The 27,457-nt window shown below is 45.1% G+C and overlaps 1 protein-coding gene across 2 annotated transcripts in view; it reads left to right on the top strand.

Annotated features, from left to right (window-relative positions):
* Positions 1 to 475: 475 nt before the first annotated feature.
* IGFN1 (immunoglobulin like and fibronectin type III domain containing 1) overlaps positions 476 to 27,457 on the top strand; it is a 40,168-nt gene continuing 13,186 nt past the window's right edge. The window contains exons 1-13 of one of the 2 annotated variants that reach the window (XM_082494470.1): positions 476 to 701; positions 5,907 to 6,047; positions 10,717 to 10,784; positions 11,274 to 11,396; positions 13,989 to 14,128; positions 14,366 to 14,465; positions 15,325 to 15,372; positions 15,941 to 15,986; positions 16,770 to 16,944; positions 17,535 to 17,648; positions 18,641 to 18,812; positions 19,461 to 19,733; positions 21,185 to 27,145. In XM_082494470.1, the coding sequence (XP_082350596.1) occupies positions 10,766 to 10,784; positions 11,274 to 11,396; positions 13,989 to 14,128; positions 14,366 to 14,465; positions 15,325 to 15,372; positions 15,941 to 15,986; positions 16,770 to 16,944; positions 17,535 to 17,648; positions 18,641 to 18,812; positions 19,461 to 19,733; positions 21,185 to 27,145 (7,171 nt within the window). In that variant the 5' untranslated portion in view covers positions 476 to 701; positions 5,907 to 6,047; positions 10,717 to 10,765. Of the gene's footprint in view, positions 702 to 5,748; positions 5,819 to 5,906; positions 6,048 to 10,716; positions 10,785 to 11,273; positions 11,397 to 13,988; positions 14,129 to 14,365; positions 14,466 to 15,324; positions 15,373 to 15,940; positions 15,987 to 16,769; positions 16,945 to 17,534; positions 17,649 to 18,640; positions 18,813 to 19,460; positions 19,734 to 21,184; positions 27,146 to 27,457 lie in introns of those variants that run through there. The other variant, XM_082494471.1, reaches the window with a different exon arrangement.

Raw genomic sequence — 27,457 nt, 5'->3', positions numbered from 1 at the left:
TTTTCAACTCATCCTAATAAATTCACATTAGCACGGTGAGCTGGTGCCATGAAGTGCTCTGTCCGTCTCTTATATTCATAATGCTAACTCTTCAAAGAGTTATTTAAAAAAGGAGATTATACAGAGAAGCCTCATCTTTAAATGTGCTTGGCCACTCACTTTTAACTGAAGTTCAATTTATCTGATCAGTTAGTAACCCTAGTTGTTCTTGAGATTGGTTTCAAGACAATTAAGCTGCAGTTTCCCTTAAAGCATCCAGAGCCATTCAGTTGTATGAAATTTTTTAATGAGCTGCTGTGAAGAGGAAACACAATCTGCAAAAAAAAGCACCACTCCAATTGACTTGTGAAATGTTGAAGAATTATGTTAATCTCAAATTTGTCCAGCACCATTACTGGTATGGACTAAAATAATAACGAATAGGAGGCAGGTGCATCGGGTTCACATAAAAAAAAATCATCTGGATGTCTCGCAGGCTAACAGCTCTGTGACAGGCTTCACCTACCAGAGGGAGAGGGCGCGAGAGAGATTAAGTGTGAGAGAAGGAGAGGCAGAAGGCGAGACAGAGGGAGCAGCTGAGAAGGATCCCAGGGACCCAGTACTGATCCCACAGCTGAGCACTGACTGCAGGAAGGACACGGGTGAGCTGCAGCTTTGACAGCAGTCGGGGTAGAAGAGGACCTCTGGGGTGGCACACGCAGGTGAGTGCTGTGTACCTGTTTCAGATAAGTAGCTGTGTTTGCTGTGAGCTAAAGTGTGTTTGAGCTCCTTGTGATCACCTTCACAAGGCAGAAAAGATGACGACGGGGAGTGACAGACCCTGCTAGTTTCATGCTTGCACGAAGGGGAACCCTGCCACACTTTTGGGAAACTGCAGGATTCCTGGAGCAAATAGGGGTGAAAGGGGAGAGATGCCCTCGCTTTCCGCTGTGGTTATTTCTATTTCAGTTATTTCTCCATTGGATGCTGGCATAATTTTCTGGCTCTGGATGACACTTATTTTATTCTGATATTACAGTGCTGGGTAAGGGGAGAGTTTGACAGAGGACAACCTTCAGAAGGAGCGGGACAGCATTCCCAGCAACGGGAGTCCTCTGGCACCTTTGTAGGTGCCAGACATGAACTTGTGCAGGCACAGGTCAGGCAGGGCAGTGCTAGAACAGTGTTGGAAAATAAAGTTCAGGTGTCCTGCAAAGAAAGTGGGAAGGTGACGCATACTGTGGCCTCCTGAAGTTTCAGAGAGATTTTCTTAGCATTTGTTTCAGTGTCAAACTTCCTGGCACATTAGGGCATGAAATATTAAAATAGCTCGTCATGCGAGGACTGGGCTTTTTTTCTTCTGTTGCCACTGGCAGGTTGGGGAAACAAATAAATAAATCAGAACTGGGGTATTTGTTGTGTGCTGTAGTTCGAAGGGAGGGAAAAGTGAGAAAAAAAACTTATAACTTGAATCCCTTGTGGCATCTAAAAGCACTGTTTTTTTTTTTTTCTTTTACTGCATGCAATGAGTTTTATTAACCTTCAGCATGACCAAGGGGTGGTGCATGCGAAGTGGTTCGAACATACATAGTTAATTTTAGCTGGAAAAGAAGACATTGAGCAAAGTCCAATGGTCATATAGGGTCAAATGAAAGCAGTGCAGGTATGCCTTAGTCTCTACATTCATTAAAGTACACGGTGGGTTAAAATGTTTTCTTCAGTGTCTCAAGGAGGGATGAAAGGTACTGATGGGGTGATATTTCTGGTAGTATGTTGATGTTTAATTGCATCTTTGGTGAGTCTTTATTAAACATCTGTTGCAGCCTTTTTTTTTTTTTCTTTCCTCAAAAGGAAGAGGATAAGTAAACTCCAACACTGGCCAGCCCAGGCGGTGGAACATGCAGGAAAGTTAGTCATGAGGGCAGCTAGCACAAGGTAGGAACGTTGGGTTTATAGGCAGCCGTGCTCCATCTAAATCATGGATTGCACTAGCAATACCCTCCAGTCAGTCATGGATGCAAACAGATTTAAATCAGTGCTGAACAGGGGAATAGAAGGGAGACTGTATGCCATGGGAAGGAGGGAGCTAATCTGCAGTGCGAAAGCAGAGCACTGCTGCTTCTTGAATTTGTTACCGTGGTTCTAATCTTTTCCTTATGTTCAGTTGCATCTCAGTGTGTGAAAGTCCAGCTAACTGCCGTGGGTCTAATCATGGCTGTGTGTGAACAGTGATGACAGACCTCAGCTTGCTGGTGACAAAGGGACAGACTGGCATCTTGGGTGTGGGAGGTAAAATAACCGAGGCTTCGAGCCTTAAAATAGTCCCTTAAATTTCTTCTGGATTGTACAATGTGGATGATGTGGTGTTGAGGGACTGGGCTGAGCATGGGCATCTTCCACTGAAGTCAGAGGGAGCAGCAAGTACTCAATACTTGGTGCATCACATTTATTTAAAATCAAATATTATGAGTCCGTGAGACTCATCTGGGGCACCTGCATGCATGGTGTGACTGTTCCTCATCCTGGAGCAGGGCATTCTCCTGGTAAAACCAAAATGCCGTTCTGTGACCCACCTGGTCCATAGCCTGATCTGACCAAAAGAATGTCCCTTTAAATGACCAGCAAGACCAGTACTGTCAGAATCGCCAGATGCGATGTAGTATGTTGGGTGGTTGTAGGGCTGCAGGGAACTGGTAGTCTTCACTGAATTTGGACCTTTATTCCATTTTCCATGCCCTTGCCCATCCTTAAATGAACGCAACTTTTTTTTGTGTAGTGTTTACGCGGTTCTCATTGCTGTTATGTCAAAGTAGACTTTGAATCTGACTACCGAACTAAATATTTCTGCCCAAAAGCCTCCCTGACATCACCTTGACCTTCAGCTCGGTGACTGACCAGACACCCATGCTGTGCAGGGGAATGGTGCAGCTTGGCCAAGTGACTCGAGTATGAGACTAGCTTTTGACCTTGGTCTTCTGTTCATGAACTGGAAAATCCAGTGAGCTTTTTGGACCTACCAGGTCTTGGTTTCTTCACTTCTTGCTCTATCTGAGCCACGTGGTGGGCCCCATCAGTCCACAGGAAGAGTTGTGCCAGTTGTCACTGGTCGGAACGGGTAGACTTCATACTGGTATATGGAAGAAGAAGGGAACTACAGGGAAAACAGAAAATCGGAAGAGTCTCGTTTCCAGATAAAATGTACTTTTAAATTCAGTCCTGAAATAACTGTCCTGCAGCTGTTGCCTCTTGACACTTCTTCACTGCCCTTCATTAGAGGAATGAACTCCCTTCCAGGGAAAAATGTGCTCCCTTTGCAGTGAAAGCAGTGACCGCTGCTGAATGTACCAGGCTTCATTATGACATTTTGCAATTTTCAGTGGTATGTGATAGCTTATCCACTGGCATGCAGGGGTTAACAGGATTTTTGGGTGGGCGGGTGGAAAACAAGCTGTGAAATGGAAGAAGGTCAATCTCTTGGAGGAGTTTGCTCTGTCACAGATGGTTTTAAGTTATCAGTCCATCTGTGGGAGAGGTCTCCATTTCTTTCCCCCCAAGAAAACTGTAAAACCAGGGCTGGAAATAAGGCAAAGCCCTCTCAAGTCCGGATTGAGTAGACCAGGCAGGATTGTGGCTCTCCTTGTACTTGCTAGACCCAACTATCTGTCTAATTAGGAGTTATCTAATTAGGAGTTCCTCAGCTGTTCAAGCAGACCCCAACAGCTAAATGTGATTTGAGACTGAATATGATCGGCCGTGCACTTTTCAGTGGGGAATGACTGGAAAGGGAGCGTACAGGGGAAGGGGACAAGCAGTAAGCCTGATGGCTCTGGATAGCTCAGGTCCTGTGGTTGGGCTGACTCTGCTAAGTGGAAGGCTCTTGCTGCACTTGATGAGAGCTGAATCCAGGGTTCAGTAGAGGCTGATAAATGCTCCTCTGGGAGAATTCCCGTGGCTTACATGAAGTGTTATTGTCTTTGGAGACTTGTGTATCAGCTGGTTCTCTTAATCTACTTAACGTTAAGGCAACAGCATCCGATCAAAAAAGCACCGTAACTGCTGCCCTGGACTAGTTAGACTACTGTCTAAGGAAGGATCCTTGGGATGATCATTGGCCAAAGCAGGTGGAGGAAGGGACTGTGAGAAACCCACAAAGTACAATGCTAGAAAAGAGTTTCTGCTACTGAGTGAGAGGATTTTCCAGCAGCAGATGGAAAATCCTTGTTGTCTTATTTCCTTGGCTTGCTAACTTTCAAATTGTTTACATTTGACTTTGGAATTGCTTCTACTTTTATATTACTGCAAATGTAACACGGGATGTAAAACTGAATGATCTTAGCCCAGGCATCAGTTTGAACAATCACATTTTCCTCTGTTGATGTTGTTTTCTTAGGGACTGGGAAGGTATAAATGCTCTCACCAGCAATAACTGTCAAAAGGAAAGGAGGAATGAAGAAAATTACTCCCGAATTTAATTTCCACATTTATCTTTTACTTGTTGATTAAAATGGTGATCCCCAGCCGTACAAAGGAGAAGTTTTTGATATCTGGATCAGAACAACTGACAGATCGTAGTGCTGTACCAGTGTCTTTTCCGCTGTAAGATCATCTTTCTAAGACTAGTGGAAATGTGTGCTCTTCATGCTTCTTCCTTCTTTATCTAACATGAGTCTTAACTATAACTTAGCAATAGTTTTTGCTGTATGTTCCCTTCTCCATTGACCACAGATTTTAGAACTCTAATCTAAAGGGAAATCAGAGGAAAACCTTGTTCTGGTTCTGTTAGCCGAGACATCATGTGAACCATGGCCACCATGATAAAAATACTTGTGGAGCCAGCCCTTCATCTCAGAGTTGAACATGAGGATTTAATATGATTATATGGCACCCAATGCAATGGGAAAAAAAAAAAAAAAAAAAAAAAAAGATTGCATGGTCTCAGCCATCTCAGCCAGAAGTGAATGAAAGTAGATGGCCGGGCTGAGCAGGCTGGACTGTCTGCGTGTCGTGCTCCTGTGAGAAGATAGCATTTGCTCCCAGATTGGCCATCTTTGTGAACGTCGGGAATTAGATAGAGGTACCTTTGCTTCCAAGTGAGCTGTGTCCATTTGAGCTTTCTGGATAGAGGAAGGAAGGTTTACAAGTTGCAAGGGCAGACTGGAAGCAAAAGATTTTTGAGCACAATATGCTGCACTTGCACCCCAAGGGTAAACCTGTCCATGGAAACAAGTGGCCTTGTTGCTGCTTGTGGGAATAGGGGTCAACCTGTGGCTGTGCTGGAAGGAAAGACTGCAAACTGAGATGTCTGTTCTGGCTGTAGCAGTGAAGCTGTTCTAGGAGAAACTGGATTTCTTTCAGACCTCTCAGAATAGCACAGACTGAAAGACTCTACTTATGAAGGCCAAGCCCAGGCATGGTTGCCCCGTACAAAAATGCAATAATCCACTGTTTTTACGTCTCTGCTAAGGGATTATGAGATCTCCTAAGGGCCTCTGAGAACCAGTCTACTGGTGTGTCCTACAAAACTTGGATGTACAGCTTGTCCCTTCCTTGGAAAAGCCATTGATCTGCACAAATGTTTGTCCTTCTTTGAGGCACAAAGTCTTGACCCAGCTTGCACTTGGAAATCCAGCGTTGCCTTGACTGATGGTCGCATCTGACCAAGTTGGCCCACTGCCTTGTTTGAGGCTTGCCAAAGGCACCGGGTTCAATTCCACCTCCCTTGGTGCTGTGGGAAGCATGGGTGTATAATGAGCCCCCTGCAACCGCATGCACCACAGTATAGAGACATCCTGGCTAGGCGGCTACTGAGCACAGACTTAGCTTCTGGGAGAGTGGAGAGGTGTGAGGGGGACAAGAATTTGTCATTTCTTTTGCCACTTAGTCACATTTACAACAGACTAATAAAGGGCATGGCTTCTTTCATACAGATCACTAAAATCTGCGCCCAAGAGACCTGTTGAACAGCAATGAAGAGCTCTGTGGTCTGAGTCAACAGACGAAGCCACCGTGGTCCCGGGAGACACAGTATTGACTTCAAGCAGGATCATCTCAGAAGCTCAGCCCACAAGGTAGTGAGTTTTGTCATGTCACCACTGAGATTTGTATGGGGTTGGTGCAGATCTGGGAGTATGAAGTGTCACCTTCCCTGCTGCGGCAGACATTGGTCTGTGTTGCAGTAGGTCTGAAAACTCGTGTAAATGTTCTGGGAGGAGTGGTGTCCTGTAGCATACACTGATTTCCCTGGTAAGATGGGAGGCTGTTGAAGATCTGCTGTAACTGTCCCATGGAGCTAACATGGGACTTGTGGCACAGGTATGTTATGGTTTCTAATGTTTTTTTTTATCTTGGATGCATTGTTTCTTGGGACAGTAAGTAGGGATATATTATTTTTTCTTCTGGACATTTAGTAAAGTTCTGTTGTATTTGCTCTGTGATATTTGCTGTAAACTTAATGACTATATGAAAATGCGTGTCTATTTTATGAAAGAATTCATGGCTATGTTACGGACATTGAAAGGAACAGACTGACTGGTTCTTGCGTTGTCATCCCATACCTGCTTCACCAAACTGATGTGAATTCAATGTCCTGTTCACCGCTGTTAGGACTTAATTGCTCTCGTTCACTTAGAAAATATAGATGGTGTGTGTCTCCTTTTGGCGTTTTATATCAATGCCACTTTCATAAGTAAATAGCTATAGAATATCTGGTGTATGCATATGTAGATTGTGGACAGCATGAGCAATCACTTATGTTATATTCATAATCCCTGAGGCAGAAGAGAAGATCAAGTCAAGTATAGATTTACCAAAGGGATAAGTCACACAAAATCTGATCCTTGGGCATTCCTCCCTACTCTACACAAGACCTCCATTCATCACTGGAGTGCTTGTGACGTTCCCCCTCTGTGACCTGCTCAGAAGTTTTTATGAAGTTGTACTTCTGCAGTTGCTGGACTTCAATTCTGGGGTTCTAACCAAAGTTTTTGAGATTTTCCTTTAAAAATCATCTGAAATGGGAAGACTCAAGTTCAAAATATTACTTAAAGTTAAAAAATAAACGAAGAAAGACTACCGAAAGCTAAAAGAGAAAATTTTAGGTGGGAGATCCTTCTTCTCAGTGAGTATCTGGGTCCTCTGGTGTAGAGCACACCTAGAATTTGAGACTGACCGCAGAACAATTTGGTATTTTGTTTAGAACATTTGCTGTGCTGCATCTGTCCTGATTTTCATGAATTACAAAAAGAAATAGAATGCTGCATCTGTTGCTGATTGATTTATTATAATGATGATTCAAGTCTTCTACTGTGGTCTATGCTAATTGCTTTGTATCCCACATTTACTGTCCGTGTGCCAATGTCTGTGGTACATCCCATGCCTCTGGACCCATCACCTCTGTATGAACTGCTTACCGCCTGTCACTTCTCTACAAGTTTGGCTAATTTTGCTCACCAGTCTCTGCCAACAATTATATCACATCTCGTCTGTGTGTTTCACTGTCTGAACCTCATAAATAACTACTTGTGACACCACTAGTACCTCCAAATCCTGTGAGTCCCAAATGTTTTGCTTATTCACTTACCTGATTTATGGCCCTACCGCTAGTGTCCAGTCAGACTGCAAAAGGGAATGGGCTCTTGGTCTGTCTCATCGAGACAGATTGATGGATAGACAAGATGAAGGGCAGTCCTCTTATCCCATCAGGCTAGCTGGTTTATTTTGGTAGATTAAAAATATTGTACGTAGTCAAGGGCTTGCTCCTGCTCTGCAACCAAAGCCGTGGAAGCTTTGCCACTGTCTCCAAAGGGGATGTCTTCACAGTTGAAAAGCAGACAGACTTCTGCCTGGGATGAGAAATAGCCAAGACTTGGTTACCTGAACAAGGCTGATGCGTGACATTGATGTGTTTTTCAGAGGAGTGAGAGTGTTGAGCTAATTCCAGTGTTAGCCCTGGTGTGCTGGGGGTGCTGGTCAACAGCATTTCATCTAGGAAGGGGTAGATTGCCTTTTGGAAGTATTTGTCTGCTTCTGTTGAATAAATAGCAACCTCGGTGATCATCTTAATGTGGACACCTATGTTTCAAGCAGCTGTGAGTGGAGATATGAATTACACTATGACAATTTTTGGAAGGCTTTTGCTGTCTTTCATTTCTTTTAAAAAAATCTGATTTCTTTTCCCAGGATTGAACTGAAGTCAAAGCAAAAAGACGGTTATTCATGTAACAAGGGAGTAGAAATTTTAAAAGTAAGCAGGGCAGGGTCTGAATGACTCTGTGTCAGCTGATATGTTATTTTCAGGTCCACATTTAATGCAGAAGACACTAGAAAATGTGATGTGGTTGTATTAATTACGCTGAAGGAATGTTCTCTTGCATATCCTGGCACTGTTATTTTAACTGTGCAATCAGTGTGTGGCATTAAGATGCTTCTGTCTCACTCTCCAGAAGGCAAGAATTCACAGGAGTTGAAGGACTCACAGCAGCTTATCTTTAATCCAAGAGAATTTCTGAAATATTTAAGGCCAGGAGTTTACGCATAGTGCACATAGTGCGTATTGTACATTGAGAGGATGCATACATGGTGCCTGTTACTACCTATGCAAATATTGTCAATATTTGGGGTTTTTTTGAACTACATTTGAACATAGCTCTCTCAATAGGTTATAATTATGGTAACGTATATTCACTGTCACGGATTGAGAACAACTGTATGCCATGGTGCATTTGATAACATAAGAAAATAATAAGTTTCTTGATGGCTGTGGACCTGAGAATTTGGACCGTGTTCATGGTTCAGTGCATATGCCCGTCAATACTGCGTAGTGTGGAGGGAAGAAGTTGGGAGTAGCAAACAATAAATGCGAGCATAATGTAAAAAGAGCTCAGGGGATTACTGTTGCAAGCTACTGTCAAGTAATCATGTTTGTTGAAAGTTGTAAGCATTAGACATTTCAGCTCCAGGAGTGGTGACATGTTTAAGAAGATACAAGACTGCAAAAGGCAATAGGGGATTATAATGTTTGCTATTAATACAGTTCAGTACTTTGCAGGACAAATTAAGTCCATCAGAAGAGGGTGATCAAGAGTCTCTGAAAATCTCTGCTATTTGCTGTGCAATGCCTTGCCCAGTACAGGGCAGGGTGCCCTGGAATCATCTTATTTTCTTTTCATTTTTATGTTTTTCCCCTCCCACAAGCTGTTCATTCCCTTCATTTGCAATTTTTAAAACATTTACCAGTGGTTTACAGAAGTAACTATGTCATATGCCAAAATATCAATGCACAAAAGCTGGAACACTGAAATGTAAAACTCATGTTTTGGTGGATAGCAGCAAAAGTCACCCACACCATACTGGGGAGGTGATAGGGAAAGAGGACTCGGCTGTTGATTGCACAGTCATTTCCCATTTCTGTTGTTTCACGTGCACTTCCACTAAAGTCAGTGAGGCTCACAGCATGATTTTCCAAGTAAACAGTCGTGATCTGGTAGTTATTTATGAGATTTGTATAGTGTGCAGAACCCTAAAATAAGACTTGTGTTAAGGACAACAGTGCAGCCAGTGGTTAGTTGTGGAGAGATGTCTGTGTTCCTATTTGAAACCACCGATTAATGGAAAAACAAAATTTACCCTTTTGGTTCAGAATTTGACCCATAAGTACTGTGAGTTACACTTTCTTTGGCCAATCTATGGGACGTACAGCACAGATGATTTTTGTTAGCCGAGTTGTCTTTTACCTGTGGCTGAAACCAAGTATCACACAGATAATGCAACTCCGAGCTAAATGTATAACAAGGGAATGTTGCGATCCCACCCAGAGTTTTCATCAGGTGTGACAATACTAGCATGGATAAACATCTGATTTAGGGAACAGAATTAAGATCATAGGCGTGCTGACAAAGTCCATCTGCCTTTAAAACTGTTAAAAGTTGCATGTTCTTGTGTGACTCTGTGTTGACTGAAGGAGTGCAGAGGGTAAACAGAGACACAGCATTAATCCCACATGGGAATCTAATCTAATTGCTCTTTCAGAGCTTCAGTAACTCTATAGTTTCTGAGCATCTCTCATATGACAACGGAATCTGCCTTCACAGTTTGCTTGCAAAATAGTGATGTGTTACATTACATGTTGGCCAATTTATAAATACGGAGAAAGAGACACCTTTGGCAGGAGGTCACATGAGTGATCTGTAACAATAACTAGTTAATGCCAAGTTCACACTTCACCATTTCCTTCTAAAGTAAGCGGTAGCTTATAGTCTGCTCTCAGGCCTGTTGCTAATTTAGACAAGCTAATTTAGATCAGGATGTGCTTCTGCTTCATGCCTCAGTTTAGACATCCATCTCCGTGGCTTTCTTCTCAGCAACTGCTCTTGCCATCCATCAGAACTCACCACGTGAGCGCCATGTGGTGTAATATTTGCCTGAAACACGAGAGGAGGTCTTTGGAGGAAAGCCAGATGACATGGAAATGGAAGAGGTGACAGAGGGATGCTGTTAGATGTGTACATTTTCCATTTAACCCTGCTGGCCATTTTCATACCTGGTTTGTGTTGGTTCAAAACCGTGTCATGATGTGTTTTGGAAAGACATGTCATGTGTTGATTGGCCCACCTTTTGCAATTTTGCTGCTAGGATGTGGCAAGTGAGGAAGGGCAAACTGCGTCCCAAAAGTGAGCAGTATTAAGGTCTGTCATTTCCCTTGTGAACTGTAAATAATGAAATGATTTGTATTTTTCACAGGAGAACCTGTAGTCATTTGTGCTGAACAGAGGCAGCTGAACAAAGCATCATGACAAGTCATCGGACAGGTGAGAGAACAGACACAGCCGTGAAAACTATCTGAGGTATCCCTGAGAATAAACCCAACTTGCTTTTCTTATTGTTTGGCAATTGGGTATCTGCCTCTCACCACCACAAGGAACGACACCACGAACTGGCCCATCAGGTCTTTCTCATGCCAGACTTTGAAGTTTTATTTGGAACAATAACTGATGTACAGCATTCTCTATCCAAATCATCGCTAGACCTGTAAGACAATGTGGCCCTGGATTGTGATCTTGACTGCAGATTTTCCCACTTTGGCACTACCTTTGCATTAAGTCAGCACAAAATCACAGCCCTTAATGCTCCAGCCTTTGGAGACACTTACAGCCTGTAGTACTGGAACGGGTGGGTACTTTATAGTCAAGAGGCACTGAGCAGGAACAGTTACTGTTCTACAGCGAGGCGATGCAGATTGAGAGATTGTTTCTAAAGGACAAACTTTATCTTAATCGAATTTTTCCTTGCCTTTCTAGTAAAATCCTTCAAGAAATCTTCTATCCCAGGAGTTATTATCACCCAGTTTGTGGATGATATTCCAAAAGGATGTAGTACACCTGACTTTGAGCGGAAACCTGTTTCTCTGATGTTGCAGGAAGGTGAGATTCTTGAAAAGTTAAAGACATAGACCTGGAGGCTTGACTCTACATCTAACCTATATGAAACAATTATCGTCATTAAATCAAGCTTGTTTCTAAAGAGATTTGAATAGACCATAAAAAAGAGTTGTGTGGCCAAAATCTTTGTTGTACTGGTGAAAATTCTATCAGTGCTGATGGTGGTCTCCTGAGTTTTCACTAGTGTATGTGAGATCAAAATCTGGCTCCTAATACATACAACAAAACCTGAGAATTCTGCAGGAAGCTCTCAACATAAGTATTTTGCAGCAAAAGATTAAGCTGGTTGAAAAAGATATTTTTTTTTCTGTTGAACTAATTTGTATTATGAGCATTCAGCACATAAAATTAACTGGTTTTTAAAGTAAGATATATTCACTGCTGATGCTATTTAGGCTGTACTTCTCTCTCAAGAAGCAATATGGATCTTGCCTAGAGTACAGAGAAGGCAACTAATGAGCCAAGACCGAAAAACTATTGGAAGCCTTCCAGTAATCTCTCTGCCCTTGCAGAGAGTCACATATTTTTTTGGAGTGGGATAGCCTGGGCAGACTGTGCAGCTCCTCTTCCCTCGCAAGGCTGAACCGTTTCTAGCACCCTGGATTTCAGTGTTGTCACACCCATCTGTTGACTTTCACGGAGATTTTTCTGAAGCAGCACAGTGGCCTCTAGTGGTACATCCCTCCTCCACCTCCGCCTTCCACCTGCAAGTTTTGGGCATGAACCAAGCGGTGGTTGGTCACCCTGTCTTTATTTTCCAAGTTATTTCATTTGCAGTAGGTTCCTCATAGTTCATATACAAAGTGCCAGGGCATTCTGGTCGGTCACTGTGTAAACTGAACTCAGTGTCTATGCAGATGCCCTGTGGGTGTCTCTAACTATGTCATCGTCGCTCCATTGCATTCAGTGCATGGATTAGCTGATACTCCTAAGCTGTGGAGTTGTGTCCCGGGATAGACGGCAAGCATGGGAAATTGCAGCAAGAATGGCTAAAATTTGACAAAGGTATAATCAATTGGAAACAGTCTTTAATAATAGATAGTACTGCAATCAGAAAAAGTTGGAAGATGCCCTTTGGTAAGAATCTGTTGGCTACATGGCAGGAGCTTGCTGCATCAAGTAAGATTTTTGGTGGTGACTGCAGAAGGGCGTGGGAAATACTGCAAGACTTTCTGGGGAGAATTTTTAACAGTGTTGGTCACCTGAAGACCAAAACTATTGCAAAAGAAAGATAGTAATCATTTCTGCCCTGAGCTACATCCATGGATAACTCATCTCCAATTTTACTCCCCTGTAACACTCCCACTTACCTACACATGAGTCACTTCCCTGATGTGTTGTTTCATAGTATTTCCTATGTCTTTGAAACCTTTTGGAAGAGAAAGGAAAGGTTTCTAGTAGGCAGTGGTAAAGCTGTTGGAGATGTCTGTGGGCAGCTGCAGTATACTCAGGTTCTTATGGGAGCAGAGATGAAGAAGGGAGACCACAGGTAAACCCTATCCCAGTGTGTTTGGTGTAAGGTGCTGCCGGGCTAGCAGGCAAGGACGATGTTGCAGAAAGATGACATGTAGGGAGTACATGGGGAAACACCCTGCCCTGCATGGGTCCTACATGTTGTGCTAGTGTTATCTGTTAAGAACGTGTTTTCTTAAGTGTGCAGAGGAGGTATCTTCTTATTCCCACCTCCTAATGAATCCAAATTTATCTGAATGAAAAAGAGACCAGGAGCTGCTGGATGAACAGATGGTTCACAGATGAACTTTACTGATGTCAAGAGAGAGCAGACTTCAGCCCAGTGAGTCCTATTGTCATTTTACATCCTGCCCAGCCTGGACGCAGCAAAGGGAATAGTCTGAAAGAATGGAGAAGCAATGGGAACTTGCAGGGGAATATGTGTGTGATGAGAATGGATTTGGGCATTTCATGGCTGTGGTACAAGTAGTGCATACAAGTTGCCAGGAGCCAGTCTAGGCTGAACTCGCTATAGAGCCGCTGATTTCAGAGATGATCAGAGGATGTTGGCAGTCACATCTGGCAGGCTAGCGCCACACTTTAAAGGCCTTTTATCACTGAGTACAGGCAAAACCTGACATTATTGATGTGGGGAAAGGTAGCCCAGCCTGGACTTGAGCTAATAACTGCTTGCTCTTTGGCCCTGCTCAAATATTGAGGGAGTTCAAAATCAGACCAAGATACCAGAAAATGTCTCTCTTGGTACGCAATTTCTCCATTCACATGGCTGTGTAGTAGAAACATGGGCAGAGACCAAATGTGTCAGTGGTGAATTGTAAAGTTACTTTTCAAGTGATCTCTTTGAAAGCCAACGAGTTAGAGTAGAGAATATAGCAAATGTCTTGCAGGGATTTGGTGATTTAATGCATCTTAAATTGGGAATTTATGCATCTTTTACAGAGAAAACAAAAAGATATAATTATTTTCAAAGAATGCTTCTGCCTAAAACAACAGAGAGGGCTTAGTGTAGGGATCACTGAATTGATAACGCAGGGAGCCTGACATAAGAGTCCTCATGTTCAAGCCTGTCTAAAAAAACTAATTTCTTGCCTCTTTTCAAAGGTAAAAATGCCATTTTCAGAGCTGTGGTCAAAGGCGTCCCAACCCCTGACGTGAAATGGGCACGTACACAAGGAGAAATGGATGATCCTGCCAAATATGAAATGTTCTTCAATAATGCTACAAATGAGTTCATTCTGCAGGTAAAGATAAAATATTTCAGTCAGAAGTCCTGGAACAGAGAGAGCAGTAGAAAGGAAAAACCTGCAGTGGGCAGGTAGATGTATAGATGTCACCAGATCTGAGATAGCCCAAAGTTAAGCAGACAAAGCTTTTAGAGTCATTCTGGGAACAGAAGAAAGATCTGAGGTGTCTTTGAGTAGCTGTGAACTGAACCCCAGGACATCACTCGGAGCTCTTACTATGTTCTTCTTTTTAAGATAAACAAACTCACTACAGGTGACAGTGATTTGTATCGCTGCTTTGCTGTGAATGAATACGGAGAAGCTTCCTGCTCTGCTGGCCTCAGGATCATCCAAGGTAGGATTGACTGTTTCTGTGTTACGAAGGTCCTGTGGTCCCAAGTAGTTGGCTTTGCTGTCCTCTGGGGGTGGGTACCGAGAGCATTAAGTATCCTTGGTGTGAAGGTCTATTTTTCCACTCACTGAGGACTGGAGGTCTTCTGTGACTGCCCCCACTTTGGTGGCTGCATGACAGTATGAGCTTTAAGGCAAGAGAGAAGAAAGTGGTATTGTGGTCACTGCACAGGACCATAATCAGATGCTTTGGATTTAGTGTTGAATTGGCTCAATCCTTTCCTTATGATATTGAACAAATCAGTCTTTTGGGAGGGGTCCATCCCACTTCACTTCAGATGTCTATGGTGTCCACCTGACCTAGTCCCCTTCTTCCCTTTATAGTCAGTGGAGAAAAATGGGGACTTTGTGGGTAAAATATAACTGACCTGTTATTGGAATCTACGTGAGCAGGTGATGGACTGTTGGAAGCATCCGTTTCACCTGTGTGCCTGTAAAGTAAGTTTAGAAGGCAACTACCTGCCTTTGGCCAGCTGATCCTTGTACCTTGGCTCCCCATCTCTAAACCACGATGTTAATGCTTCCTACCATTCCTTAAACCATAAAGCTTCATAGGGCAGAAACCTCCACTGTGTAGAGTATCCAGTAAGCACAGAGTCAATTGCAATAGAAATACTGCATTTATAGATGGAGATTACTAGGAGTCAATGTCAGATTGACAAAGAAATCCAAATTAGGATTTCCTCTTGCATTGGTAACAGATGCAGAGGTTTTATAGTTCATTGGTTTACTGGTGTTAGTCTGACTGTTCTCTCATTCACCTTATGGCTTGTTTTTCTCTGTTTTCTCTTATAAATGATCAGTTGGCTTTAAGAGGAAAGCGAAATATGTTCCTGTTCATGCTGCTGATGGTAAGTTAGAGTTTTATATATATTTATTTTATTTTTTTGTGAGGCATAGTTAATACTCCTCTATCTACCCCATTATTACTACCCCAAACTTGTAAAGAATAAAGTAAGAGAAGGGTTAGTGAATGTCTAACGTTCCGTTGTCTCTTTCTGCTTGCTATTTACTTTTGGGTAAAGGGACACTCTTAGACATGGCTTTGAGCTGTTCTAATTAATGATTCTGGAAGCGTTTGAGCTAGAAAAGGATTTTGTGATGTCAAATATAGCTGGATCAAACATGTTAACACGGCTGGAAAAGAGCATGTTTCTAGAGTGTCCTCTCTAGAAAGACATGAAAGCCCCCGGGGAGGCGATGAACTTTAATAGCACTCAAAGGACATGAGTGTGGAGAAGAAAACTGTCACTAAGTTTCATGACAGTTGTTTTGTAAAGTATGAAAAAATCACCAGAGGTAAACAGCATAGTGGAATCGCCTATCGTCAGTGGGTATTTCGCATTATCTTATTTTGGGGGATATATTTTACAGTGTTGGGTGTCTGAATGTTTGTTGTTTCCCCCACCCCCTTAACAGAGTTAAAGAAGAAGCTTCAGGACTCCAGGAAGCTGCTGAGGAAGAGGTAAGGCTCCGTAATGAAGGCCACTGTTACGCTTCCCAGCTGTTTCTTGATGATAGGAGACAGCTTCATAGACCTTCAAGGCAACACTTCTTGTTTCCAAAGTTGTTGTGAGACTCAGTATGGAGAGATGTAACAGAATGGTTTGCCATTGTTTGTGAGGCTGAGATAATGACCAGGTACCAAACTCATTATGAGGTGTAAGTTCCTTGCACCACAAGATTTTGACTTAATAGATCTGTTTCTCTGCTTTCCTGTTTTTAGCTCACTAGTAATTTCCTGGCTAAGTGACAAGTCTTCACGTAACGATCTTTCTGGCTAATCAGGGACTGAGCCCTGGCTCCCAGGCCAACTGCACAAACTGCCATGTGCACATTGCAGAAATCTCTTCACTTCCCAGGTGGGAACCTCCAAACATTGCCTAATGGGAATGATCTCTGGCCTGTGCAAAATCCTGAACTGTGCTGAGAAATTACTTGGGACAGTGCAAGTTGGCCTGGGCCAAACTGTGCCAGTGACTCTGCTGATAATTTAACAGCGTGGACAACTGCATTACAGTCTTGCCCTATATGGCCCGGAGCAAGACTGTTCTCTGGCAGCATTTAATTTGTAGTATAGATGCAGAAAACCTGTTCTGTGGAAGAGTCTGATTCTTGTCTACATCTACAGGGCCAAGTGAACTACAGAAATGATGGAGAGATGAGAAGATTAAGTATAGAAAAACAAGACAACTCGTTGTCTGTCAAAATGTCTAGTTTGTTTTGTTTTTTTTCTCCTGGTTCTAAGGGCCCCAGTACAAAAACCAAAACCCTTGGACAAAGAAGCAGTCTGGCAACTGTTGCTGCATGCAGACAGGAAAGATTATGAGAAAATCTGTATGAAATATGGAATTGTTGACTTCCGTGGGATGCTGAGAAAGCTGCAGGAGATTAGGAGGGACACAGAGAGTGAACAAGGAGAGGTAAAATAAACTGAAACCACTCAAAGCACTGATTTTTAGCAAACTGCGAAGTCTTACAGTTCCTCAGTAGCCTCTGAAAACAGGCTAAACCTTCCTAAATTGCTTTGTAGATGAAAATGTATTGCATGACAGAATGCTTTATGACAATGTTTTAAAGAACTCCTACTTCTATACTCATGCAAATGAAAATGCTATTGACTTTTTTGAAGTTCACCTCATAAATTTGTAACCCTTTCATCAAACCACATGGCTAAATTCTGTATTCAGTTGCCTCTGATGAGAACTGGGACCCCAAATTGAAAAGTTGTATGCCTGAGAGTCAAAATTGGCCTTCTCATAACAGGGGCGTGTAGCAACCCGGACAGATAGTGGTTGTGTAATGTGTGAATGACCAGGAAGTAGTATGTAAAATGTAATTTGCCTACAGGAGGAAACTGTGGAACCTTACAGATGCTTCTTCTAGATGCATAAAATTAGAAGTAACTCTTTTCTATGCAGATAAAAAGTAGATTCCACATCAGTTCAACAGCTTGAGAACTTCTGTCATGGCAGCCTTATCATTTACTAGTTTCTTCTATCTTTCTCTGCAGTTAATAAACAGTATCAAAAACTTTGAACACATCAAAGTCAACAAGGAGGGTAAAGCTACGTTCTCTCTGGAGATGCACCTGAAAAACAGTAACAGCAAAGTTTATCTGCTTAAGGTGAGGGGGTGAGATAAGTTGGGTAGCTCATAGGAGCCACTGAAGGCTCCTACATAAAATGCTTGATCTGCTGGGTGGTGGCTGAGTACAAATAAGCTTCTTAAGGTTGTCTGTCCATTGCAGAATCCTTGACTGGTTAGGGAGAAGTGTTGGTGTGGTCCAGGTTGGGATTTGTGGATCCAAGTACAGGGGAAATGGTCAGTTACTGACATCCTTTTGACTTCAAGAGCTCTTCCAGTAAGAGGAAATTCTATCAGTGTGTTTGAAGCTGCAGAAATTCTGCTATCTTGTAAGAAAAACAGACTGATTTTATTCACTTACTTGAGTGTGTTATTCCACTATAATTCACTTTTGTGAAAGAAAAACTCAAGGAAGTAAAACATCCCATCTAGTCCTGTGTCTAATTCTGATGTGATCCCCAGGTGATCAGTGCTGTGGATGTTTTTCTGGAAGATATGTTTCAGTCAAAGTGCAGTTTGTGGCTTTAATACAGGGGAAATCAGAATTCATTAAAGAGGAGGTCAGACTAACTCTATGAACTTCTGAATCAAATGCATGACATGAAGTCTGTGCAGCCACCACGTGGAGAAGGTAACCCAAGTGTATCACAGACAGGAAAGTGGTGAACTTGCCTGCTTATCCATCTATGAGGTTGCTAAAACCTAGGAAAAGGAAGTACTTTGTCTTCAAAGTTACAGTGACTGTGTATTAGTTAAGCTTCAAAGCCTTATGTGAGCCAGCAAAATACTGTTGTTTTGCCTCGTTTGAGAGTCTGATGCTCTGTTCTGTGCAAGACTTGCTACACAGCATTATTGCCTGTGTGTCACATAAGCAGTGAGCCCTCTCCGCTGTAAGTAGTAAGAGTGTAGACTTCTCTGTTCTTACTCGTTTATATCAATAAGGTGATCACAGCACAAATTTGGCCTGATTTATTTGAAATACCTTGCAGTAGTTGTGCATTGCCTTTAAGAGTATATACTTTCTCTTCCAAGGATGGTGAAAGGCTCAGATATGGAACAGGGGATGAATACAGAAAGCACAGCCTGAGGCGAATTGGCAAAAGGTATAACTTCATTATCAACGACGTGCAGCCAGAAGATGCAGGCTTGTATCAAGTCAGAGTGGAGAATGTACCTGTTTTCTCAACTGAACTGGAAGCTGAATGTAAGGAATTCAGTTAGATGTATGTGATGTGCAACTGTAACAAGAAATTATTTTTTGCTGGAAAACTTTATCTGGGAACATATGCAAAGCTCAGCAGTTACATCTGATAACTACAGAAGACTCTTTTGGTGTTGCCAAGTAAAGGCTCCTTATATGACACAGGTGAAAAAGAGCAGGAGGGTGATTAGGTGATATGGGTGTTGCATTTGTATTCCACAAGACTAGATTCAAATACCACTTTGGCTCTGATGCTATAGTTTCCTTTTGTAAGCTCAGAATAATAACTGCCAACTTGATACAAGTATCATGCTGCTGAAATACATTAATCACTACAAATTATCAGCACATCACAATGGTGTATTACCACACGTCTGGGAAGATAATAAAGACAAAAATCTACTTTTCTGCTTTTCTGTCCTGTAGAATTTGGCACAGGAGCACAGAGATGTTTTAAAAGAGGTGTTTTAAAAGGTGTTTTAAACAGACATGTTTAAAACTGAGAAGTTTTACCTTTTTCTGCTTAAACCAATGCTCAGGGGAATGGCAAGTTCCTGTCTGTCTTTCTTCCTTCAGCTGCAACAAGTTTTTATTGGAAGACAGAAATAGCTCTCTGTTTCCTTTCTATAACTTTTGATTTTTCCGTTGCAGCCATCCCTGTGAGATTTGAGCAGCGACTCAGTGATGTGCGTTGTCCTGAGGAAGAAGATGCTGTCTTTGAGTGTATCCTACGCACTCCCTGCCACGATGCTGTGTGGCTACACAAAACCCACCTCCTTAAGCCAAGTGAGAAGCACCAGATCTCCGTAACACCCGACGGTCTGACCCACCAGCTGCTTATCAAAAACGTTGTGCCCTCTGACAACGGCATGTACACGCTCGACACTGGACTCTGCTCCTCAAATGCCTGGCTTATTGTAGAGTGTAAGTGACACTGTATTATTCCCATGGTGTTAGCTTGAGGTGTGTTAACAAAATAATATTTCTCTCGCTGCCTGATTGCTCATTGAGATGATTCTATACTGAGAAATGGATTGCAGAGCCTCTAGTTCCTAAATAATAGTTGGAAAGATGAAGGTCTGGTTAGACTCTCTTTCCTCTTCAGATGAGGCAGTTTTTTCCCTTTTTTATTAGCCCTGACAAATTCTATTGGTTTATTTACTCTACAGCTAATATGAAGTAGCATGTTCTCCATCAGTTATCGAAAAATACTCCATATCTCAACATGTGTTTTTGATGAAGCTGTCACTGTGTGTACACACTACAGTACATAGGGAATCACAGAATCACAGAGTGGTTTGGGTTGGAAGGGACCTTGAAGATCATCTCGTTCCAACCCCCCTGCCATGGCCAGGGACACCTCCCACTAGACCAGGTTGCTCCAAGCCCCGTCCAACCTGGCCTTGAACACCTCCAGGGATGGGGCAGCCACAGCTTCTCTGGGCAACCTGTACCAGTGCCTCACCACCCTCAGAGTGAAAAATTTCTTCCTCATATCTCATCTAAATCTCCCCTCTTCCAGTTTGAAGCCATTACCCCTCATCTTATCACTCCATGCCCTTGTAAAAAGTCCCTCTCCAGCTTTCATGTAGGCCCCCTGTAGGAATCATGGAGCTTTCAATACTATCAATTCTATACTATCAATACTATCTTGCTAGATAGTCTTTTTCTTCCCAAATTCGAAGTTAAACATTGTTAGAAAAAGCTCAAAGGAAGCTGGGAAGCTGGGAAACACACGTTTCAGTGCAAGCAGATTAATAGTTAGCTGGCAAATTTTTTTTCTTTGCTTCTGAAAGGTAGTTGCTTTGGTTTCTTTTGAGATCCTGCTGCATAATAGGTGGTCTCTCATAAAGGCTTTTTGATGACCACTCAGTGCAGGTTGAGTATGACATACAATGAAACTGCCCACTGAGTTCATTGAGCTCTTAATGCTCCACAGAAATGATATGGGATATTCTGTAACTCCTCCAGGGCTGTGGGGAGAAGGCAGAAGGAACTAATGAGTCCCAAATGCAATCTAAGCCCCTCTAAATTAGACCCATTATGCTGGAAATTAGCCTTGCTTTTCTGCTTTTTTTGTTTTGTTTGTTTGGTTAGTTTTTTAATCAGCATGTTTCCACTAAAAATAATTGTCTTTTTAACTAAGAAATGTAAAATTATGTCTGCATGTGACATTGACAAAATTCAGGATTTGAACTGAATTTAAATTTATTTAAATGTATTATGTTTCTGTGTCCTAGAATGAAATTCTAACAAATGCTAATGCATTTTCTTTGGTTGTTGATGCAATACATGACCTATTGATTGTCTGTATTTTTTTTCTCTCTTCCTGTAAATTATATCTCCTCCAATCAAACAATGCACCTTCAACACAGATGCCAAAGGAAAGAGGAGACAGGATGAAGTAGGTGAAAGAGAGAAACCTGAGTGGCAGAAAGAAACATTGCCAGATAAAGATGGGGCTAAGAAACTTCGATGCAGAGAATATCTTGGTGATGAAGATCATCTTATGGACACTGACATGGAAAATGATGGCTGGTACAGAAATGGTCAAGGCAGTAGTCAAGGCCACTCCACTGATGTCGATGGAAGCCATAGTTTTTTGGGAAAAGACAGGCTACGCAGAGTCGACAGAAATGAAAAGACAGGGTTTGGGCAGTCTCCTGAAGCAGACCCAGATGTAGACTTGGTAGAAAATGCTGCTACTGTCTTTGGATTAAAGGGCTTCGGAGGAAAAGGTGGATTAAGGCCTGTCCGAGGCAAGGATTCTATGACAGGCAGAGCAGAGACTGGTGATGAATTACAAGGAGCAGATGAATGGTATTCTGTGGATGGCAGAGGGGATGGTATGCTGGATGCTGTTAGCACAGACATGGATGATGGAGAAGGTGTGGGCTCTCAGCATGACAAGGATGGTAAATTAGGTGATGCTAGTTACAGAGCTGGCTTTGGTGGTGTTGGAAGATTAGGTGGTATGGATGGAAGTTCTCTGTTAGATGGACTCGATCCAGATTCAACTGGAGTGGGACATGGTAAAGGTGGTAAGGGTGATCTACTCAGCAGGACAAGTCCAGGGACTGGAGCTGGAAAGAATGCTGCAGGTACAGAGATTGCAGGAGGAAGGAGGTCCCCCTATGGCAAGGATGGCCTGACACGTCATGCAAGCAGTCACTTAGATCAGGCAGGAAGGTCTGGCTTGCTGTATGGCTCGGGTGGTCTTCCAGCTGGAGATGGGGATATGTCTGGTGCAGGTGGCAGTTTGATAGGGGAAATGGAGGCTTACTATGGTCCAAATGGTCTGCAAGTTGGAGCAGGTGTTAGTAGTGCTGGTGTGGCTGGTGTAGGGGGATTTGGGTCTGCCCATGGAAAGGATGGTCTCCCAGCTGGAGCAGGTGTTGGTGCTGCTGGTATAGCTGGTGCAGGGGGATTTGGGGCTCCCTACGGAAAGGATGGTCTCCCAGCTGGAGCAGGCTTTGGTGGTGCTGGTGCAGGGGAAGTTGGGTCTCCCTATGGCAAGAATGGTCTCCCTGCTGGAGCAGGTGTTGGTGGTGCTGCTAGAGAGGGTGCAGGAGGAGTTGGGACTCCCTACGGAAAGGATGGTCTCTCAGCTGGAGCAGGCTTTGGTGTTGCTGGTTTAGCTGGTGTAGCTGGTGCAGGGGAAGTTGGGTCTCCATATGGAAAAGACGGTCTTCCAGTTGGAGCAGGCTTTGCTGGTGCTGTTGTAGCTGGTGCAGGGGGATTAGGGTCTCCTTATGGAAAGGATGGTGCCACAGCTGGTGCAGGGGGCGTTGGGTATCTGTATGGAAAGGATGGTCTCCCAGCTGGGACTGGTGTTGTTGGTGCTGGTGTAGCTGGTGCAGAGGGAGTTGGATATCCCTATGGAAAGGATGGTGTCCCAGCTGGTGCAGGGGGAGTTGGATATCCCTATGGAAAGGATGGTGTCCCAGCTGGTGCAGGGGGAGTTGGATATCCCTATGGAAAGGATGGTGTCCCAGCTGGTGCAGGGGGAGTTGGATATCCCTATGGAAAGGATGGTGTCCCAGCTGGTGCAGGGGGAGTTGGATATCCCTATGGAAAGGATGGTGTCCCAGCTGGTGCAGGGGGAGTTGGATATCCCTATGGAAAGGATGGTCTTCCAGCTGGAGCAGTTGTTGGTGCTGCTGGTATAGCCGGTGCAGAGGCATTTGGGAGTCCTTATGGAAAGGATGGTTTCCCAGCTGGGGCTGGCATGGCTGCTGCTGGTGCAAGTGCAGGAGGAGTTGGGGCTCCCTATGGAAAAGATGGTGTCCCTGCTGGAGCAGGCATTGGTGGGGCTGCAATTGGTGGTTTTGGAGGTGTTGGATCTCCCCATGGAAAGGATGGACTCCCTGCTGGAGCAGCTGTTGGTGGTGTTTGTGCGGCTGGTGCAGGAGGAATTGGGTCTCCCTATGGAAAGGATGGTCTTCCAGCTGGAGCAGGCTTTGGTGGCGCTGGTGTAGCTGGTGCAGGAGGAGTTGGGTCTCCCTATGGAAAGGATGGTCTCCCAGCTGGGGCTGGCATTGGTGGTGCTGGTGTAGCTGGTGCAGGAGTTGGCTCTCCTTATGGAAAGGATGGTGTCCCGGTTGGAGCAGGTATTGGTGGGGCTGCAGTAGGTGGTTTTGGAGGTGTTGGATCTCCCTATGGGCAGGATGGTCTTCCAGCTGGAGCAGGCTTTGGTGGTGCTGGTGCAGGGGGTGTTGGGTCTCCATATGGAAAGGATGGTCTTCCAGTTGGAGCAGGCATTGCTGGTGCTGGTGTAGCTGGTGCAGGAGGGGTTGGGGCTCCCTATGGAAAGGATGGTCTCCCAGTTGGAGCGGGCATTGGTGGGGCTGCAGTAGGTGGTTTTGGAGGTGTTGGATCTCCCTATGGAAGGGATGGTCTCCCAGTTGGAGCCGGCATTGGTGGTGCTGGTGTAGCTGGTGCAGGAGGAGTTGGGGCTCCCTATGGAAAGGATGGTCTCCCAGCTGGGGCTGGAATTAGTGGTGCTGGTGTAGCTGGTGCAGGAGGAGTTGGGAGTCCCTACGGAAAGGATGGTCTCCCAGCTGGAGCAGGCTTGGGTAGTGCTGGTGTAGCTGGTGTACCTGGTGCAGGGGGAGTTGGGGCACTCTATGGAAAGGATGGTCTCCCAGCAGGGGCTGGCATTGGTGGTGCTGGTGTAGCTGGTGCAGGAGGAGTTGGGGCTCCCTACAGAAAGGATGGTCTCCCAGCTGGGGCTGGCATTGGTGGTGCTGGTGTAGCTGGTGCAGGAGGAGTTGGGGCTCCCTACGGAAAGGATGGTCTCCCAGCTGGGGCTGGCATTGGTGGTGCTGTTGTAGCTGGTGCAGGAGGAGTTGGGGCTCCCTACGGAAAGGATGGTCTCCCAGCTGGGGCTGGTGTTGGTGTTGCTGGTGTAGGTAGTGCAGGGGGAGTTGGGGCTCCCTATGGAAAGGATGGTCTCCCAGCTGGGGCTGGTGTTGGTGGTGCTGGTGTACCTGGCGCAGGAGGAGTTGGGGCTCTCTATGGAAAGGATGGTCTCCCAGCTGGGGCCGGTGTTGGTGGTGCTGGTGTACCTGGCGCAGGAGGAGTTGGGTCTCCTTATGGAAAGGATGGTCTCCCAGCTGGGGTTGGTATTGGTCGTGCTGGTGTAGCTGGTGCAGGTGGAGTTGGGTCTCCTTATGGAAAGGATGGTCTCCCACCTGGGGCTGGTGTTGGTGGTGCTGGTGTAGCTGGTTCAGGTGTAGTTGGATCTCCTTACGGAAAGGATGGTTTCTCAGCTGGGGCTGGCATTGGTGGTGCTGGTATAGCTGGTGCAGGAGGGGTTGGGTCTCCCTATGGAAAGGATGGTCTCGCAGCTGGAGCAGGCTTTGGTAGTGCTGGTGTAGCTGGTGTACCTGGAGCAGGGGGAGTTGGGGCACTCTACGGAAAGGATGGTCTTCCAGCTGGGGCTGGCATTGGTGGTGCTGGTGTAGCTGGTGCAGGTGGAGTTGGGTCTCCTTATGGAAAGGATGGTCTCCCAGCTGGGGCTGGCACTGGTGTTGCTGCTGTAGCTGGTGCAGGTGCATTTGGTTCTCCTTATGGACAGGATGGTTTCTCAGCTGGGGCTGGCATTGGTGGTGCTGGTGTAGTTGGTGTAGGGGGAGTTGGGTCTCCTTATGGAAAGGATGGTCTTCCAGCTGGAGCAGGATTTGGTGGTGCTGGTGTAGCTGGTGCAGGAGGAATTGGGTCTCCCTATGGAAAGGATGGTCTCCCAGCTGGGGCTGGCATTGGTGGGGCTGATGTAGGTGGTGCAGGAGGAGTTGGGACTCCCTATGGAAAGGATGGTCTCCCAGTTGGAGCAGACATTGCTGATGCTGGTGCAGCTGGTGCAGGAGGAGTTGGGGCTCCCTACGGAAAGGATGGTCTCCCAGTTGGAGCAGGCATTGGTGGTGCTGGTGTAGCTGGTGCAGGAGGAGTTGGGGCTCCCTACGGAAAGGATGGTCTCCCAGTTGGGGCTGGTGGTGCTGCTGTAGGTAGTGCAGGAGGGGTTGGGGCTCCCTACGGAAAGGATGGTCTCCCAGCTGGGGCTGGCATTGGTGATGCTGGTGTAGCTGGTGCAGGAGGAGTTGGGGCTCCCTATGGAAAGGATGGTCTCCCAGCTGGGGCTGGCATTGGTCGTGCTGGTGTAGCTGGTGCAGGGGGTGTTGGGTCTCCTTACGGAAAGGATGGTCTTCCTGCTGGAGCCGGTGTTGGTGTTGCTGGTGTAGGTAGTGCAGGGGGAGTTGGGGCTCCCTATGGAAAGGATGGTCTCCCAGCTGGGGCTGGAATTAGTGGTGCTGGTGTAGCTGGTGCAGGAGGAGTTGGGGCTCCCTATGGAAAGGATGGTCTCCCAGCTGGGGCTGGCATTGGTGGTGCTGGTGTAGCTGGTGCAGGAGGAGTTGGGGCTCCCTATGGAAAGGATGGTCTCCCAGCTGGGGCTGGCATTGGTCGTGCTGGTGTAGCTGGTGCAGGGGGTGTTGGGTCTCCTTACGGAAAGGATGGTCTTCCTGCTGGAGCCGGTGTTGGTGTTGCTGGTGTAGGTAGTGCAGGGGGAGTTGGGGCTCCCTATGGAAAGGATGGTCTCCCAGCTGGGGCTGGAATTAGTGGTGCTGGTGTAGCTGGTGCAGGAGGAGTTGGGGCTCCCTATGGAAAGGATGGTCTCCCAGCTGGGGCTGGCATTGGTGGTGCTGGTGTAGCTGGTGCAGGAGGAGTTGGGGCTCCCTATGGAAAGGATGGTCTCCCAGCTGGGGCTGGCATTGGTCGTGCTGGTGTAGCTGGTGCAGGGGGTGTTGGGTCTCCTTACGGAAAGGATGGTCTTCCTGCTGGAGCCGGTGTTGGTGTTGCTGGTGTAGGTAGTGCAGGGGGAGTTGGGGCTCCCTATGGAAAGGATGGTCTCCCAGTTGGAGCAGGCATTGGTGGGGCTGGTGTAGCTGGTGCAGGAGGAGTTGGTTTTCCCTATGGAAAAGATGGTCTTCCAGTGGGAATGGGATCTGGTACTGGTACGGATGTAGCTGGTTACGGCTCTCTATATGGAAAGGATAGTCTGCCAGTTGGGGCTTTTGATGGTGTAACTGGTGTAAGGGGAGTTGGTTCTTTCCCTGGAAAGGATGGTGTCCCAATTGGGGCTGTGGCAGGAGCTGCTCATTTTCCTTTTGGAGGTGAAGAAGTAATGGGATCTCGTCATGGCAGGGACGCTATGCTGAGCAGAGCTCCAGGATATACAGGTGGAGCAGGAGGAGATGGCTTTTCCTCCGAAGGCGGTGGAATTGGTGGCTCTGTAATAAGGGGTGCTCGGTCTCCCTATGGCAAGGACAGTGGGTCAGATGGATCCAGGGCTGGTGCGGATGGTGTTGGAAGGTTGGGAGGTGGTCAAGAAGGTGCAGTAGGTGGACGTGGTGGTGAACGTGGGCTGGATTCACATCCTGGCAAATCTTCTATGCGAGGTGAAACTGGAAAGAGCATTGCCAGTGATTTCAGAGGATCAGGGCACAAAGGTTCATCTGATGACAGAGATTCAATTTCAGGTCAAGGAGATGCCAGAGGTAAGGGCAGAGATTTAGGACAGTTAGGCTCCCTTTATGGCAAAAATTCTGCCTTTGGAGGGGCAGGGACTAAATTCCATAACAGATCTGTTGATGGGAAGAATTCAGGTGGTTTTAGTCAAGGTTCATTGGATTATGGTCAGATGTCAGACCTTTATGGTGGACCTCTTTTGATAAACCAGAGAAAACAGGAACCCAGCCTTGAAATTAAAGCAAATGATTTCTTGAAGAATACGGAAAGTACTGGAAAAAGAAGACGTTATTGCCTAGATGATCTGAAAGGTATGTGTTTAATTGATGACTTCTGTGTTGCTGGTCTTTGCATTTTGATACTCACATTCCTAATGCTGGAGAGAAATTGAATCTTAGGTTATAGACAAATGTAGCTATATGTAGAAATTTGGTTATACTGAAACCCGTTCCTAATTCTACCACTAATTTGCTGTTTGACCTTACACAATCCGCTCAGATCAAACTGCCTTAAAAGTCTAAATGATCTTTGTTTAAAATACCTAAAACAAGTATCATCTTTTCATTCAAATAAATTACTCAGATCCACATGGAACAAATTTCGATTCACAAACATACCAGTTC

This window comes from Vanellus vanellus (assembly GCF_965231255.1).
Source record: "Vanellus vanellus genome assembly, chromosome: 23".
Classification (NCBI taxonomy): domain Eukaryota; kingdom Metazoa; phylum Chordata; class Aves; order Charadriiformes; family Charadriidae; genus Vanellus; species Vanellus vanellus.
The sequence above is the reverse complement of the archived record's forward strand: the minus strand, read 5'-3'. Positions and strand labels throughout refer to the sequence as shown.